Source organism: Garra rufa, chromosome 23 (genome assembly GCF_049309525.1).
Source record: "Garra rufa chromosome 23, GarRuf1.0, whole genome shotgun sequence".
Lineage (NCBI taxonomy): Eukaryota > Metazoa > Chordata > Actinopteri > Cypriniformes > Cyprinidae > Garra > Garra rufa.
Window position 1 is genome coordinate 15,437,180 of NC_133383.1, and position 19,795 is coordinate 15,456,974.

Below are 19,795 nucleotides of genomic sequence, written 5' to 3' on the forward strand. Positions count from 1 at the left end.
TACTGTACAGTATATCTCGCAATTCTGACTTTTTCTCACAAATGCGAGTTTGTATCTTGCAATTCTGACTTTATTTCTCAGAATGAGTGTCACGCAATTCTGACTTTTTTCTTGTGAATACGTTTATATCTCACAATTCAAACTTTTTTCTTGCAAATGTGATTTTTAATTGCCCAATTTAGACTTTTTTCTCACAAATTCGTGTTTGTATCTTGCGATTCTGACATTTTTCTCACAAATGCAAGTTTTTATGCAAATGCAAGTTTGTCAGACTTCATCAGAATTCTGATTTTATTTCTTGCAATTGTGTTAGCAATTCTTTTTTTTTCAGAATTGTGAGAAAATTTTAAGACATACTCGCAATTCTGAGAAATAAAGTCAGAATTGCAAGATACAAACTCACATTTGCAAGAAAAGAGTCAGAATTGCGAGACAAACTCGCATTGTGAGAAAAATTACAGATTGGCAATATACAAACACAAATTTGTGAGAAAAAAAGTCTAAATTGTGCGATTAAAAACTCACATTTGCAAGAAAAAAGTCTGAATTGTGAGACAAACTCGCATTTGTGAGAAAAATGACAGATTGGCAATATACAAACTAGGGTTGTGCCGATAGACGATAGTATCGTGTATCGACGATAGTCAGAGATATCGCCTGTTGCTGATGCCTTTGACGATAGTTAGACGATTATTATTATTATCCGTCAACAAAGAACTTAACTTTAGCAATGCAGCACAGAGAGTCTGTTCTAGGATGCTTCAGAAACTTGCCGCGGTATAAACACACGCATAGAGAGGCCACAGCGCCTTAACGCACCTCGTGCAGTGAGAATGGGAGATTTTCATCATACAGGACGGTGGTAGATTCACTGATTCTAAAGGGAGTGTTATATTATATTTGCATTGCAGTCATTAGGATAACAGAGGTAGTAAAACCTGGTTCAGGCTGAATTAATTACGATGTATCATAATCAGTCTGTATATAGTAAACATAAACATTCATCTCAGTAACGTCTATAGGCGTTAATTAGAATTACGATGCGATCAAATGGCGCTAAACATACGCACGTGAATTACACGCGCATCACTTCTCCGCATTCAATATGAACTGAACTACAACATCACCCTCATGATAACGGTCAGACATACAGCGGTAACATTATAGCAATATGACGGGTAAAGAAAGATTCATTCATTTACATTATGGCACGCACATTTACAACTCACTCACTGACGATTGCAGAGAATGAAACCGAAAGTAACTTGAACAACTCCGGCAGATCTACAGTCAGCGCTCTGCACACGCACAACTTAATCATATGCCAAGAGAAAAGTCTACCTTTACAAAACGAATAAGGAATTTAGTCCATAGATAATTAATTAAATTAGCACGATAGTATCGTGTATCGGCGATCTCTCAGGCTGACGATAGGGCGATATGAAAATTGAGCATATCGCCCAACACTAATACAAACACAAATTTGTGAGAAAAAAAGTCTAAATTGTGCGATTAAAAACTCACATTTGCAAGAAAAAAGTCTGAATTGTGAGACAAACTCTCATTTGTGAGAAAAATGACAGATTGGCAATATACAAACACAAATTTGTGAGAAAAAAAGTCTAAATTGTGCAATTTAAAAACTCACATTTGCAAGAAATAAAGTCAGAACTGCAAGAGATACAAACTCGCATTTGCGAGTAATAAGTCAGAATTGTGAGATATAAACCCGGAATTGTGAGAAAAAAATCAGACTTGTGACATACAAACTCATATTTGCAAGAAAAAATCAGAATTGCGAGAAATTCTGACTTTTTTTTTCCGCAGTTGTGTTATAGCAATTCAGATTTTTTTTTCCTCAGAATTGCAAGATACAAACTCGCAATTGCGATTTATAATTTCAAGATATAAACTCGCATTTGGGGGAGAAAAAATCAGACTTGTGACATACAAACTTACATTTGCAAAAAAATATGAATTGCAAGAAATTCTGACTTTATTTCCTGCAATTGTGATATAGCAATTCAGAGGTTTTTTTTTTTTCTCAGAATTTCAAGACATAAACTCGCATTTGGGAAAAAAAAATCAGACTTGTGACATACAAACTCACATTTGCAAGAAAAAAGTCAGAATTGCGAGATATAAACGCAATTGCGAGAAAAAAAGTCAGAATTGCGAGACAAACTTGCATTTGCAGGAAAAAAGTCTGAATTGCGACATACAAACACATATTCGCAAAAAAAATTGAATTGTGAGACAAACTCGCAATTGTGAGGAAAAAAGTCAGAATTATGACTATTTCTCGCAGTTGAGTTTATAGAGAAAATGTCAGAGTTATGAGTTTGTAACTCGCAGTTTTGACTTTATAACTCGCAATTGCGAGTTTGTATTTCACAATTCAAGGAAAAATGTCAGAATTGTGAGACAAGTCACAGTAACCTTTTTTATTTTTTATTCAGTGGCAGAAACCGTCTTTCATAGACCTCTGTGCACAGTTTTGAGAAATAAACTGAACTTTTTGATTAATGAAGAATCACCTGAAGGAAATGGCTTTTGCTCTATTATATCATTAGTTATCACCTACTTTATTTTCCACAGTATTTCCGTCTCTCATTTTCTCTCTCCCCTCGTATCCCTATTGAATTCTTGGCCTGTAGGAGTGTCATGGTGGCAGCAGTATCAGTTGTAATTGAAATCGCATGCGGATCATCTGTCACTCCGGTGCTATTATGATTGATCAGGTTTTATGAAGAAATGCGGAGGGTGCTGCCATGCAGCCAGACAAACTAGATGTTTGTCAAGGAGTGTCCTTGATACATTAGTTCCCCTTGAGACCTCATGCACTTGCTTTCTTTGAAAATATAGGCAGTGGTATTGTTACATTTCACCTCCAAGCCTAAAGGGGGCACTATGGTTTTCTGAGAATACTGTTACTTTGTTTAATTTTCATTCTGATAACATCTGTAAACTGAAGATATTTTTGGCAGTGACATGCTTCAAGAAGGAAGTATATTTCTTGAGGAGAGCAAGAGAAAATCTTGCTTTTTGGGTAGAGTTCTGTGTGTGTATGTGTTTTTCCTCCCGTTTTTCATTCATTCCAGATGTGTGCCATTTCTCTCACACTTCCTTTTTCTTATCTTTGTCTTTTCCCCCTCCCACATCCCATCTCCATCTGTACATGCACACATGCTGTATTATTGTAGGTGTGTGTTGGTGTTAACATGTCAGAGAGCATTGATGGCCAATGTATTAGACTGAGCGATTGTACAAGAGGGGGAAATAAAATGTTCAAGCTTGTTTCGGTTCTTCGATCACATAGATCAGTCTCATATTTTCGTTGACACAACCACCCCTTGTCTTACTCTTTCTCCCGTTCTGTCAATACATCTCTTCTGAAGCTCTCTCCCCCTTGTTTTCCTTATAAAAGAGTCTAAAGCTGTAGAAATAGGTATTGTGGTATGGCAAAGAGTTTTTTTCCCCCTTTTACTGGCCAGTGGTTTACAAGGCTATAAACGTTTGAGATTGTCATGTGAAGATAACTGCACTTTTTATGTACAGTAGTCAACATTCGAAGTGGATCAAAAAAGTTAATCAAAAGTTGTCCTAAGATAAGAACGGGTATTCTTTTTGGTTTTAGGACAAATTTGATGAAAGGTTTTGATCCACTTCGAATGTTGACTACTGTATATCTACCTTGTCTGCCTCAGTATCATATAACCAGACTGTTAAACAACTGCCATTTAGAGTCTGAGGTCCGAAATCATCTTTATATTATATTATATTATATTATATTATATTTAAGTATATCTTGATGATTATTTAAATTATTTTAAAATAATTGAATAAATTTTTTATAATAAATATTTATTTTAAATTATTTTATTTAATCACTTTTCTTGTCCATCATAATGCCGTGAGAGTCTCAATTGGTTCTGGGCAGTTTGTGAACGTCCCTAAACACCTTTAGGACTGCTTTCACTCTTTTAAAAATCCTCTTTTTTAGGTTCCCATCTTTATTAAATATTAATTTGAAACTTACGGGAACCAGGAGCGGGTTAATGTCTCCTGTCAGTGGTTCTACAGCAAGCAGACTAAATAACTTAAACATCTGCAGATGGAAAACCTTTGTGTGTGTGTGTGTGTGTGTGTGTGTGTGTGTGTGTGTGTGTGTGTGTGTGTGCACCTGTGGGGTAATGAATTAACCTGCTGCACTAGCTGATGGCACGATGCCCAGGTGATGCCATATAGTGATTGTATACTCATCGTTTAGAAAGGTGATGATGGTTGTAACATACACATTTCCTCTGTGTTTTTTTGTTCTGCAGTTGAGATACCAGCATGGGCTCTCCACCCCAGATCTGCGTCAGACTTTACCCAACCTGAAGAACTTCCTAGAGCATGGGCTACTTGTACGATGGTGAGTTTTAACATTATTATCGGTGTTTATGTTATGGACATGAATGTTACATCAATTTTGTTACAAAGGTCTTACAGGTTTTTTGTTTGTTTATTACCCGCCAAATAAAAAAAAAAATAAATAAATTATATATATATATATATATATATATATATATATATATAATTTTTTTTTTTTTTTTTTTTTTTTGGCGGGTAATAAACAAACAAAAAACCTGTAAGACCTTTGTTTGTCTTCAGAACACAAATTAAGATATTTTTGATCAAATCTGAGAGCTTTCTGACCCTGCATAGACGTGACTGAATCATGTGTCATGGTACTTTCGTGAACGTGTCGAAAGCTGACACGGAAGAGAAGAAATTGTTAAATAAAGTCATTATTTTTGTTTTGTTTGTGTTCAAAATGTATTCTCGTGGCTTCATAAAATTCAGGTTGAACCACTGATGTCACATTTTGACCATTTTGTCAAACGTCCTTACTACCTTTCTGGGCTTTGAACGTGTCAGTTGCAATGCAAAGCTCTCGGATTTCATCAAAAATACTCGTATTTGAGAGAAAATAGTCTGAATTGTGAGATACAAACTCGTATTTGTAAGAAAAAAAAAAAACAGAATTGCAAGAAACTACCTCATGTTTGCGAGAAAAAAGTCTGAATTCCAAGACAAACTTGAATTTGCGAGTAAAAAAAGTCAGAATTGTGAGATACAAGCTCTAATTTGCGAGAAAAAAGCCAGAATTGCAAGACACAAGCTCTAATTTGCGAGAAAAAAGTCAGAATTGCAAGATACATACTCAAATTTTTGAGAAAAAACCCCCCAGAATTGCGAGACAAACTCACGTTTGCAAAAAAAGTCAGAATTCCAAGACGAACTTGAATTTGGAAGAAAAAAAGTCAGAATTGTGGGACTAGAACTCTAAGTTGTGAGAAAAAAGTCAGAATTGTGAGATACAAACTCAAGTTTTTGAGAAAAAAAAAACAGAATTGCGAGACAAACTCACGTTTGCAAAAAAAATTCCAAGACAAGCTTAAATTTGCAAGAAAAAAAGTTTGAATTGTGAGATACAAACACGAATCTGTGAGAAAAAAAATAATTTTGAGATACAAACTCGTGTTTGTGAGAAAAAAAGTTGCATTTGCAAGAAAAAGGTCAGAATTGCGAGATACAAACTCACATTTCCAAGAAAAGTCGAAATTGCAAGATACAAACTCTCATTTGCGAGAAAAAAATCTGAATTGTGATTCAAACTTGCATTTGGAAGCAAAAAAGAATGGGAAGACAAACTCGTGTTTGCGGAAAAAAATTCTGAATTGTGAAACAAACTCGCATTTGTGAGGAAAAGTCAGAATTGCGAGACAAACTTGCATTTGCAAGAAATGAACTCGGAATTGTAAGAAAAAAGTCAGAATTCTGACTATTTCTTGCAATTGAGTTTATAGCACTCAATTTGGAGAAAAAAAAATCAGAATTTTGAGTTTATATCTCAGTTCTGACTTTATAACTTGCAATTGCTGACCATTTTTTCATCAAAAATATCTTAATTTGTGTTCTGAAGATCACTGTAGCATTAGGTTAGATGATTTCAGTTACTTTCTAAATGTGGTGTCTGTTGATATACCACTGTAGTACATCCAGCCAACTTTTGAAAGCAACAAAATTAGCATTTTCACATCAGTGATGGTATCCCATGGCAGTCGAAAACATACTGTTAAAGAAAGCCTGCTTTTGATCTCTCCAGCTCTTTCTTGGTTCAGCGATAGGCAAACCATCTATCTGAATGTTAATTTAATAATCTGTGTTTTGAAAGGAAGGAGGCCAGGGTAAGTAAAACTCTTCAGCGTCCCCCCAGTAATGTTTAATGGATTGTGGAAATGCTTAAGATGGAACAGATGAAAGTGTGACCTTTTGACCTCTTGAACCGTACAGAGTGTCAGGAAGTAGAGGAGGAAGTGGAAGTCCGGCGAACCGCCGGTTGCACTGCTTAGCTAAATGGACCCGGAGGGCGGTCGTGTTGACTTGACGGTACGCTTAGAACCGTGAAAGAGCAGTTTCCGCCTTCCCTGGGGAGCGAAAGACCATATACACAAACACAAAACTGCAGAACATTCCTTTCGACATCTTCCTCATAAAGCCCCACAGCCGTAAACGATAACTTACAGCACATTAAGACCCTCCAAGAGTCAAGTTATGTTATACAGAGAGGGCGTCTGCAGGAGGTTTAGACTCATTGTCCAGCGCAGGGAGCAACTCTCTAGATCCAGAGCTGCAATGTGAAATATAGAGTAAATGGATTCTTTTATTTTTCATTTGTTACTGATTTTATTACTCTTGCATCCACTTCCTCTCCTACAATCCCTCCCCTCTCAGTTTAGATAATGTTTCCAGGGCAGGGGCCAGAGATGTGAATTATCGGCGCATAAAAATCTGCATCAGGGCAGCTGCAGGAGTTCCTTAGAGGGAAAATAGAAGGGGACGGGAATACCAGAGAAAGCACATGAAGAAGTGGGAACACTGCACAGGTGTGCCATGGGAACTTGTGCTGTCATTTTGCAGATTCAAAGGAGCACATGTTGGGAGAATGTGGAGATTTATTTTGCCCTTCTTCTTTAATCCCGACGGACGTTTATATGAGAGAGGGAGATGGCAGAGTTTTCAAGACTGGTTTAATGAAATAGTTTGATCTGTTCAAATTTGCTATAAAACTTGACAGGGTCTGAACACACACAGTTTCGCCATCTGCGTTTGTGTGCTCAGACGTTTTGCACGTCTTACAACCAAATTTCTGAACAGGGGTTATTAATATTTGATCGCTGGCTCAGATCACTGGACTCAGCATGCGTTTCAGCTCGATTTACAGACTGGACGATAAAGTAAAGATCTTTTTTCATGGGAAAACTACCTGGTTCCAAGTTTTCCAGAATTGTTTGAGGAATACACAATGTGAGTCATCATTTCCATTACAACATTATTGGTTATCACAGAGACTACCAACCTTTTTTGGCATACTTTTTTTGATGGGAAGTAAATTGGGTTGTTGTTCAGCCTACTAGCCTAATAAGATGATATCTAAACTTTGATGCTGCAGTCCAAAGCGGAATGTTGGAATTTCCAACTTCGTATTTGGAAAAAGGTAGTTAAAATACACTTGAAGGTGGACAAACTTTAAGTTAATGATAAAAATAAAATAAAACGCATTACTCAAAGTTCTTACAATTCCAGAACCGGTTTAGCAAAAGTTTGTAGAGAGAATTTAAAACTCAGAAAATTATATGACTTTCTTCTTTCAGACGAATACAATCAGAGATACGTTAAAAAAAAATCCAAGCTTCCAAAGCTTTATAATGACAGTGAATGGGTGTTGAGATTTTGAAGTCCATTAAAGCTCATCCATCCATCGTAAAAAGTACTTCACACAGCTCTGGGGGTTTAATAATGGCTTTCTGAAGAGAATCAATGTGTTTGTGTAAGAAAAGTATTCATATTTAAAACTTTTTAAACCGAAATCTCTATTTTCCACTGTTGTAACAAGCTCCAGTGAAAAGTGACAACAAAACTTGGTTCTCACAAGACTAGCATATTCTCACCAGAGCTTACGCTACATCTACGTCCAACGTTATCCGCTGGAACGCCACTCTCTCGTAAACACACGTTTGACAGTGGAAGCTAGAGATTACATTTTGTAAAGTTTTAAATATAGATATTATTCTTACACAAATGCTTCAATCCACTTCAGAAGGCCTTTATTAACACCCCGGGAGCCATATGGAGTACTTTTTATGATGGATGGATGCACTTTGTTGAAAATCTCAACCCCCATTCACTGCATTATAAAACTTATAATATAACTCTGATTGTATTTGTCTGAAAGAAGACAGCCACATACACCTAGGATGGTTTGAGGGTAAGTAAATCATTGGGTAATTTAAATTTTTGGTGAACTATCCCTTTAACAATGCTTCCTTTTACACCATCGTCCAAGCCACAATGGTTGGAAATCTAAAAAGTAAAGCAGGAATTTCCCAAACACAATTTGAATGGAAAACAGCATGAGTACTTCTGTCCATCTGAGTTTGGTTTTTGTTTGTTAGAAAGCCCATGCTAAATCTGTGGCATTATGTGTGCTGAATTTAAGGGAAAAATGTTCAGCTTTGTAAATGACAGACGTTTCAAATCTGGTAGGCTTTCAGTGGGTGTTGATTAAAATGTTAACATGGCAGAGTCCTGTCGAACAAACTCACTCTGCTTATCTCACATCTCTGAGCCTTTCACCATCCTGTTGCTTTTTCCCCATTCAAACACTGATTGGCAGTTAGATTCAGTCTTCGCTGCCTTCATCTTGAGCCATAATCACTCTCATGCATTCTGGCGGTTTCCTCTGCGCGTCAGTCCAATTGGAGCGGGAACAGTCTGAGAGGCCAAATGTGGAAGAAGAGCGAAATGATGAGAGAAAAAGTCAGCTTGGAGTCTAAGAAGAAACAAAGAGTGAAGATGGTGAAAGGCAGACAGGGGGTGCAAGACATGGTGCCGCTGTGTTAATGATGTGTCCTGCCGAGTTCAAACCGAATATGCGAAGCATTCTCTTATTTATGGCACAGGACTCTGGCAGCATTTTAGAAGTCCTTCAGCCCCACTGTGGAGTGCGGGTAAAGACGTGGAAGTGAAGGGACTGATAAGACTCAACACCCCAGGATGGAAACTCTAGGGAGGGGTTGGAAGTTCTGAAGAATCCCTTGGAACCCTGGTGAAAGTGTAACACTAACAAACCATAAATCTTCATCGTTTTATATTTATTTCAACATTTCTTGTTTTGTTCATTGGCTTGTTTTTAAAATTTAAACCCGCCCACCTGATTTAGCCTATAGCGCCAACCCATATTCCCAAACTCGGCCCATCTACAATAAGTTCTGTAACGTAGCACCATATTTGGAAGGATTCAGGTGACTTCTTTTCCATCCCTTTGGAAACATGATTCATCAGGCAAATACTTTATTATACAGTACATCTTCATGACAAGCTTTAGCTAATCCAGTATATAAATAGCTGTCAAAAAGCTTGAAGGAAGGCCTGATTCATAACAAACAATCTTTTTGGATGTCCACCTATATAGTAATCCCTTAATCCTGGGTACACTTAGAAATAAAGATCCTTTCAATGTTAAAAGACCTTCTCTTATGCCAATTTAAAGTGCAAAGACAGCTATAAGTAGGCTGTTTTCTTGAAAAGCTGTAAACACAGAAACACAGGTGTCTCAAATGCAGCATAAATTATATCCAATGTACACACACATATATATTTTACATCAGAGCGAGGAACTCTTGGAACTGTCCGGATAGATTTGCACAGCGGGATGAAGCTGTCTCTGTGGATAACATACTGATAGGTGTTTGTACTCACATCTGGTGGAATGTTCTTCCAAAATTCCATCAGCGTTCCTCCAGTGTTCCTTTATTCTTTACAATCATGCAGTCGTCCCACCAAAAAAACATTCAGACTACGGAACCCAAAGTGGACCCTGGTTTCCATGACGACTTTGGCCATGACGCCTCATCCTTAGGTGCTGGAAACAGTCCCACGTGTGAAATAATTCCTGTCATCGTCCATTTTTATGAAGATTGTCAGTGGGACGTAAACAGTGTGAGGCTTTGAAGCATTATTACTGGTGCATATCCAGTACGGGAATACAGGAAACGATTTGTCGCCCCCATAAACAATTTGCTTTTTTATGTCAATAGGTAAATTAGCACACAGGCATTTTTGCGAATGCAGGCCAGCCCTTCTGTAATCTAAAAAAGATGCTTCTCTCAGTTTCTTGGATCCAAAAATACAACGGAAAATGACATATTTCATTTTCCCAGGCATATCCTCAAACAAACTATAAGGAACGCATGCTCAGCTCTCTTGCAGCGTAAACAGTGTAACTTCAAAAGTTGCAAAGTATTTTACTATTTTATACTTAAAGATAGGATAGGATAGTTCACCCCAAAATAAATTCTGGCTTTAATTATTCACCCTTATGTCGTTTCAAACCCATAAGACCTTTTAAGACCCACAAATTAAGATATTTTTGATGAAATCTGATAGCTTTCTGACTCTGCATAGACAGCAACGCAACTTGACACGTTCAAGGCCCAGAAAGGTAGTAAGGACATTGTTAAAACAGTCCATGTGACATCAGTGGTTCAACCACAATTTTATTAAGCTACAAGAATACTTTTTGGGCGCAATATATAAAAAAAAAAAAAAACTTTATTCAACTATTTCTTCTCTTCCGTCTCAGTTTTCTTACTACCTTTCTGGGACTTGAATGTGTCAGTTAAGTTGCTGTCTTTGCAGGTTCAGAAATCTCTCGGATTTCATCAAAAATATATTAATTTGTGTTTCGAGGATGAACAAAGGTCTTACAGGTTTGGAACGACATGAGGGTGAGTAATTAATAACAGAATTTTCATTTTTGGGACCTTTAATTGCCATTTATAGCAATTGTAAATAATGATTATAACTACAGTTGAAGTCAAAAGTTTACATACACCTTGCATAATCTGCAAAATGTTAATTATTTTACCAAAATAAGAGGGATCATACAAAATGCATGTGATTATTTATTTAGTACTGACTGGAAAAAGATATTTCACATAAAATACGTTTACATATAGTCTGCAAGTGAATATTATATTTGTCATTTATTATATTTTATTAAAAGTTTACATACACTTGATTACCTGAATGATCCACAGCTGTGTTTTTGTTTATTGATAGTTGTTTGAGTCTCTTGTTTGTTCTGAACAGTTAAACTGCCCACTGTTCTTCAGAAAAGTCCTTCAGGTCCCACAGGCCCCACAGATTTTTAGCATTTGTGTGTATTTGAACCATTTCCAACAATGACTATATGATTTTGAGATCCATCTTTTCACACTGAGCACAACTGAGGGACTCATATACGACTGTGACAGAAGGTTCAAACTCTCACTGATGCTTTAGAAGGTAAAACGATGCATTAAGAGCCAGGGGTGAAAACTTTTTGAATTTGAGGTAAATCAGGGTAAATTTAACCTAATTTGTCTCCTGGGAAACATGTATCTTCTGTAGCTTCTGAAGGGGATTACTAATTGAAAAAAAAAAAATGATATTTAGGCAAAATAAGAACAAATGTACACATCCTCATTCCATTCAAAAGTTTACACCCCTGGCTCTTAATGCATCTTTTTTCCTTCTGGAGCATCAGTGAGCATTTCAACCTTCTGTATTAGTTGCATATGAGTCCCTCAGTTTTTCTCAGTGTGAAAAGATGGATCTCAAAATCATACAGTCATTGTTGGAAAGGGTTCAAATACACAAGAATGCTGTAAAACCAAAGAATCCGTGGGACCCGAAGGACTTTTTTGAAGAACAGCGGGCAGTTTAACTGTTCAGGATAAACAAGGGACTTATGAACAACTATCACTAAACAAAAATCCCCCCAAAAAAACACAGCTGTTGATCATTCAGGTAACAACACAGTATTAAGAATCAAGTGTATGTAAACTTTTGAACGGGGTCATTTTTGTAAATTCAACTATTATTTATCCCTCTTATGTTGGTAAAATGAGTAACATTTTGCAGATTCTGCAAGGTGTATGTAAACTTTTGACTTCAAATAATTTGTTTTATATTTATGAATATATTCATATTTAATGATCGTAAATATATATGTCAGCATGTATTTCTTAGTATGGTATTATTCAAGCATATTTTCAGGGCTGTTAATATATTTAAGTACATCCATGTCCGTAGGAGAGGTGTAAGGTCTTGAGCAAACATTATTCAAACTATCTTTACCGTCATCCTGCATTTATTTTTGCTTTTCGCTCAACCGTGGAGAATTTGTGGTTTCCCGAATTCCTCCTGGGTAGTTTGAGTCTGTTTCTTGTTCCAGAGTCTGTTTCACAAGAATACACACCTCTACCGCCGTTATTCTTCCGCAGCCCCTCCGGCTCGCTCCCAGACCACCACCCATCCCCACACAGGACGCCCCGAGATATGTTCCCTCTCCCTGCCAATGCTCTGCTCTTGGAGGGAGGGGTGGGGACAGCCTAATTGGCCCATATTAAGAGCCAAGTTTAAGTCCAACAGAGAAAATGTGCTGCATGAAAAATATTATGACGGTTCTGGGAGATCAGTCTGGCATGCTTGAGCGCAAATAGCCCCCTCTTCTTCTCTCCCGACTCCGTCGCACATGCGCGCTCGAGCCCTGCGCCATCTACCAGCACACACCACCGGCCCCTTGCTCTTGATTAAGGGTTGCGGTTTGACACATGTTTAGAGGAACTCATTTATAAGGGGAAGCACAGTGTAACAAATAGCCTCCTGTTCCAAACAAAAAAATGCTTTATTTTTCCCTGCTAGGGGTATGACGTCCAAACACTTGGCTGGATGGAGCCCATATGTTTTACATATCTATATAAAACATAAATTGTGCATAAGCTGTATGTGGCTTTTGATAACGCATTTGTAAAATACATTTTTTTTTATAATCCATAATCATACAGTGCAATAAATGATATTAGTCTGAAAGATGGGAGCACAAGGACTCATTTCTTCAATCAGAGTTTGTCATTAGTCAAGCGTAGACGACACGATTTTGAACGCAACCCTAATGCTTTGCAGATACATCTGACTGCTGTTTTGAAATGCTATGGTTTTGCTCGCAGTAACATTTCATTTGGAACGTCTCTCTCAATTTCACATCTGAAAACTGGATCTAATTACGTGCCGAACGGTCTGAGCGCAAGAAGAATCATTTGGGAAATCGAATATACAGTACACGCCACGCTATGTCCAACCATTAGATGTTTGTTTTCAGTGAACTGATGAGGAATTTGGGAGCATGTTTCTTTGCTTATTCTTGGTAATGAAATTCATCGCTGCGGTCGGACAGCATTAAAGATGCTATGTAGCAATGCAGCCCGTCCAGACACAGGAATTAAACCGCATATCTCTACCACACATACTGTATGACACTGAGTGAATATCCAAACTGCCGTGTTGAAGACACAAAAATATATGGACCATAGCTTACATAGTATACTCTTCACCAAAAAGTGCTATATTGTTGATGCATACCTCTTTACAGTTTGTTTACATTTGTTTGTTTACATTCTTTACATTTGTCACTGAATGACATCTAGGTATCATTTCAGAAATAATGCTGTTTTTTTTAACATTTTAAATCCAGTTAACAGAAAAATATCATGACTTTTTGCAGTCCAGTCAAATAATAAGTAAAAAACAGATGTTTAAAATTGTGGCTTATATTTATTCCAGTTTATTTCTCACATGAAAATGGAAAGTTTATCTAAGTATTAAAGGGAAAGATCACTCAAAAATGAAATTTCTGTAAGAAAGGTAGTAAGGACATCATTAAAATAGTCCATGTGACACCAGTAATGTTATAAAGCTACAACAAAACTAAAATAATTTCTTCTATTCTGTGTCGGATTTCTTCAAAAATATCTTAATTTGTTTTTCGAAGATGAACAAAGGTCTAATGGGTTTGGACTAAAATGAGGGTGAGTAATTAAAAAAAAAAAAATTAAAAATCTTCAAAATTACAGGTTGTTTCCTTAAGTTACATTGACATTCAAAGTTTGGGGTCAGTCATTTTTTAAAATGTTTTTAAAAGAAACTTCCTGTAAAAAATTGTGAAATGTTTTTACAATTTAAAATATCTTCTTTTTATTTTAATATGTTTTAAAATGTAATTTATTCCTGTGATGCGAAGCTGAATTTTCCGTATCATTGCTCCAGTCTTAAGTGTCACATAATCCTTCAGTAATCATTCAAATATGCTGATTTGCCCAGGAAACTTTTCCTTTTTAAGTTCAAAGAACATCATTTATTAGTATTTATAAGTCTTTACTGTCAATGTAAACACATTTATTGCATCCTAGCTAAATTAAAGTGATAATTTCTTCTCAAAATGTAAAAATTGTGAGTGCATCTAATAAGTATTTTACATCGAGTTTGACTTCCTGTTTTTTTTTCCTCAATGTAAGATGTCCTGACTGGTTTTGCATGTACATGCTGCTTTTACAACTTTGCAGCTTGTTTCAGCTCTCCGTGAAAGCTCCTCGTGAAGGATGACGAATCTTATACAATTGTTTTACTTTCTAGACGTCATATTTCAGATGATGTATGTAGTCCAACAGCTGTGTGTGTTTTAGGGGGGTTGCGAGTGTATTTGTTTGAGTGCGTGTGTGAGGTTGAGGATCAGAGACCTTGACTGAGCTCTCCCAGGCTCTCGTTGTGTGGAAAAGAATTATGAGACGATCCATCAGCAACAAAGAGTTCCATCTTCACACTCTACAATTTCTTTCCCATCTCTGGACTTCTCCCGATTTTCCCGATTCTGAAAATCATAACCATGTGCCTCTCTTTCTGTTTTTTTTCTCTCTCAGCGACAGGCACCATGTCTCCATGTCCATCCCCGTCCCTCTGAAGTCTCATCTCAGTGTTTCCACCGCATCCGAAGTGGGCTTTCCGACCCTGTCCAGCTCCCCTGAACGGGATGTCCGGAAGCGGACCGGCTCAGATGTGGATAAACAGAAATTCCACACCCCTCCGCCTAGTTACACCACAGCCATGACTCAACCTGATCCCATGACGACTCCGGAAGTCCCATCAGCGCCGTCAGCAGAGATTGTGAGCGTTGAAATAGGTAAGACTGTGGATACACATGAGGATGGAGAGACTGTGTCCGAGGCACATACGGAGAAGCCTCTGGAAATATCTACGGACATAGCCAGTACACTACCGTCTGACTCTGTCTCTCAGCATCCGGGAGCCATGAACGGCTCGGCCGTGCCCAGCGAGGGTATAGGCTTGGGTGTTGCGGGCGCAGCCGAACTGTGCTGCTCTGTGGAGCAGGCTGAGGAAATTATGGGCACTGAAGCCACAGGGCTGGGACTAGGATTAGGATTGGGATTGGGAGGCGGCGCCAGACTGGACGAATACCCGTGTATCCCCGTGGAGCACGCGGTTGCGGTTGAATGCGACGAACAGGTTTTGGGAGAGTTCGACGCTGCTGGGATTGAGGAGGTCTCGCGGCGCATCTATGCACTAGAAAACATGTCTAGCTTCCGACGGCCTCGAAAGAACTCGGAAAAATGACTGGGAAATGAGATGTGGGCCTGGAGAAACGGGTCAGAGGGTGACTGGGGTCCAAGTTGGTCGGTGACATGAGGCTGAGCCTGCGTAATATTTCACCCTGACTGCAACAAGTATAGACATTACATAAAGAAATATATTATAATTAATATTGTTATAATAATTATTAATATTATTAGGAAAAATCTGGAATATTGACCAATTTGCACTTCTCGAAGCATTTCTATAATCCTTTAAAGTGAAATAAAGAGAATGTTTGGTTGAAATACTTGATGGATGTCTTTCTGGGTATATGGATGCATAGTCTTAATGGCATATTCTACCCAAAAAATTAAAATTCTGTCATTATTTATTCACTCTTATGTCGTTCCAAACCATATGACTTTCATTCTTCTGTGGAACACAAAAGAAGTTATTTACAAGAACTGGTTTAGTCCGAAGAACTTAGAAAGTCAGTGAGATTTTGGGTATGCAATCTTGCCACCTTTCAACATTTGTGTGATTCGTTTGACGTTTAAAAGTTAACTGTTGTTCTGTTGAGTCATAGTATTGTCCTCAGAATGTGTCTGTAAAGTTTCAGCTCAAAATACATCACAGATCATTTTGAAAATGCCTATTTTGAGCGGAAGCAGAAACGTGCTGATTTTGTGCATGTCTCTTCAGATTAGGACTTTGCCTTTACAGCTTTTTCCTTATTATTATTATTATTCCTTACTATTCTGCCAAAAAACATCTGTTTGGTTTTGATTATCGTATTTTATCACGCTGAAAACATGCTTTTTAAACCATTAGTTTCAACTTCTGATATAGGGTTTTCTGAGCACACACATTCAAAACACACGAACAGAAAGCGTCTGTCACATGGCATGAGAGTACTAAACTAAATTCTCTTTCATGTCTTATTGCGCTTAAACTGTCAAATACACACGTTTGTTAACAAAAACCTAAGTTAATTAACTAAAAAATGAAAATTCTGTCATTGATTACTCACCCTCACTTTGTTCCAAACCTGTAAAACCTTCGTTCATCTTAGAAACACATTTAAAAATATTTTGATGAAAAAGCTCTCTGTTCGGAAGATGAAAGAAAGTCTTACAGTTTGGGAACAACATGAGGGTGAGTAATTAATGACAGAATTTTTATTTTTGGGTGAACTAACCCTTTAAAAACTTGAGGAACTTATTTATGGTCTAGGTCATTTTTTCCCCCTATATCCTCATGCTAAAATCGACTGAAATCTAGATTTTAAAGCTTATTTTTAAATGTAAGATATAGAAATGAAAAGAAAATGCTACTTTTCTAAATGCCACTTTATAGAAGAAAGTCACACAGGTTTGGAACAACATGATGAGAAATTAGTTTTAATTTTTGGGTCAATATACTCCTTTAAATGCCACTCAGTATTACAGCGGGAGCTTTTGTGTGCCAGGACCAACCTGAAAGCAAAGCCAGATATATACCAGGCTCTGTGCCAGGAAGAATGGCTGTTGGTCTGGGCCAGCTGAAAGGGCGAGGAATCTCCTTGTACCAATGACACCCTTTCTCACGCTGCACACACCGAGTCCTGCTTCCAGAAGATGAAAAACATGCGCATGCACATTGCGCAAACCCCCTTTTTTCCAGACCTTGTATTCTCTGATTTATTCACCCTGAATTATAAAATCCTGACAGCTGTGCTTCACAGTTTGATGCTGTGTCAACACTGGATGCGAGCGGCACTTCACCAAGTAACAGAACTCAATAGCTCCTATTATATGCATCGAATCTGTCTACGCTTGAAGGGTTCATTACTTCATATTGTTGACGGCCTGATTCTATTTTTGCACCCACTTCTCATCGAGTACTTTTTCCTCTAGATACAACTCCAGCCACTCCAGGTTTATTTTTCCCATCCGTCTAAAATAACATTTTGTTCAAATCATCATATTTGGATTGTAATGAATTTATCTACATTTACATATAAATTAATTCTGACCACTACACCAAAATAGACTAAAATAATTTGTACAAAATGAAATTTTATACAAACATGCGATATCATTCACTTCCAGTGTCGGCATGGTGTAAAAGATATAAAATACCGTGGGCATGAACAACAGGCTTGAGAACTTCAGGGTTGCTGGGTCTTTATTCCAAAACTAACTTTTTCCTTGAAGCTTCTTTAATGTCAATGTCCCTCTGTGTACAGTTATTCAGAAAAACCAAAATGCAAATGATGTGCACTGCATACTGTTGAAGAGGAGCAGGATGGCCGTTCCTCTGCATTCACTGCAGTTTTTTCTTCTTCGTTATGGTATTAAAGGGATAGTTTACCCAAAAATGAAAATGTAATGTTTATCTGCTTACCCCCAGGGCATCCAAGATGTAGGTGACTTTGTTTCTTCAGTAGAGCACAAACGAAGATTTTTAACTCAAACCGTTGCAGTCTGTCATCATATAATGGCAGTCAATGAGACCCACGGCTTTGAGAGAAAAAAAACCATACAGACAAAACCAAATTAAACCATGCGGCTCGTGACGATACACTGAGGTCTTAACACACAAAACAATCACTCTGTGCAAGAAACTTAACAGTATTTATAATTTTTTACCTCAGATCCACCGCAATGTCTGTGGCGCGTGTTTCTTGCAGAGAGTGATTGTTTCGTGTGTTAAAACCTCAGTGTATCGTCACGAGCCGCAGGGTTTAATTTGGTTGTGTCTGTGTATGTTTATTTCGACACTCAAAGCTGTGGATCCCATTGACTGATATTATATGACTGACAGACTGCAATGGTTTGCAAAAACTGTTTGTGTTCTACTGAAGAAACAAAGTCACCTACATCTTGGATGCCCTGGGAGTAAGCAGATAAACATCAAATTTTCAATTTTGGGTCAACTATGCCTTTAATCCTCATTGTTTTCAATGTAACAACCTCTAAAAACAACACTTTCAAGAGTCATTTGTATGTGCTTTTTTCCCCCCAAGCAGTATTTAGCACTTACATTTTGGTGTCCTTTATTCCAGCTTTTCAGGTATACACAAAAGTCGCAGGGTCCTCTTCCATAGGAATCACATCATGAATGTATTAATTAATCTTAAGAAGAGACCACAGTGTTGTCAGGAAGGACTAAGTAATGGTTGACTACATTATTTCATCCTGGCCTGAAACCCTTGTTTGATTTCCTGTCTGTTGTAGATTTTCCTTGAATGACTGTTGATAAATGTTGTATTTAAGATGAATACAAAGAAACACGTTTCCATAAATTGCTGTGACACTGTACATATACTTTTGTATGAAGGGTGTTTTATTATTAAAGACCACAGTTTAATTATATAAATGAGCAACTCAAGCTTTTCATTCTTTTTTCTGCCCTCTTTTTGTATTTTAATCTGGTTTTGTGGAGATCAAATTCTTGATTTTTTTCTGAAATATTGTTAATCCTCATCGCTCAAAGTTTGAAGGAATATTAGCTGTAGGTATACCACTGTTCTACTTACCAAATATCAAAGGCATTTCAACAAAATAAAAATTATTTTACTTTTTTTTTTGGTCAAAATGAGATAAAAAAACCCTGTTCAGCACTGAACTAGCAAGCAATTCCAGCTGCAGTGCTAAACCGATTCACCATTGAGAGTTTCTGTATTATCCTGTTTTCTTGTGCCTTTGTCTTACATGGACAACCAGCCTTTTTGGGGGACTTAGTGTCATTGTAAATCTGCAATATTCGAGAAATCATTTGAAATGACCAACTTCGCTTGCAGTGGCTGAAAGGGTCATCTCTTTCGCCTTCATCTGGAAAACCTCCTGTCGCAGGGTTTCAGTCACCTCACCTACAGTCTCAGTGAAAATCTGTAAGTGTTCTCTAATTTTGATCTGGGTTCTTTTTCAAATATCTCATTTAAGATTTTATGCTGTGCTTCACGATACAATTTATGAAATATGCTTAGAAAAACGCCCTTCTATTTCTGTTAGGATAAGTTTAAACAGGACTAAGCAGTAACCATGAAATTTAAGAAAATTATAGGTTGTTGTCTAATTTTGATCTCCACTGTATATATAGAGCTATGAATTCTGCATCAAGTAATTCTGTGCATTTTATCAAATTAAAATTTCTTATAGGGCTGTCATTTAATTCAAAATTTTCCCCCATTCTATTTCCTTTTGCTTTTGCTCTATAAATGATGTATTATGTGTAATTCTGTGACAGATATAATTGTTTGGTACTGTTGTTCACACAGAGTGCTGCCACTTAA

The 19,795-nt window shown here is 37.3% G+C and overlaps 1 protein-coding gene across 1 annotated transcript in view; it reads left to right on the top strand.

The window, feature by feature from the left end:
- Positions 1 to 18,882, top strand: part of uvrag (UV radiation resistance associated gene) — a 150,931-nt gene extending 132,049 nt beyond the window's left edge. The window contains exons 14-15 of the mRNA XM_073829373.1: positions 4,326 to 4,417; positions 14,850 to 18,882. Of these exons, the coding sequence (XP_073685474.1) occupies positions 4,326 to 4,417; positions 14,850 to 15,561 (804 nt within the window). The 3' untranslated portion in view covers positions 15,562 to 18,882. The remainder of the gene's footprint in view (positions 1 to 4,325; positions 4,418 to 14,849) is intronic.
- The last annotated feature ends 913 nt before the right edge of the window (positions 18,883 to 19,795 follow it).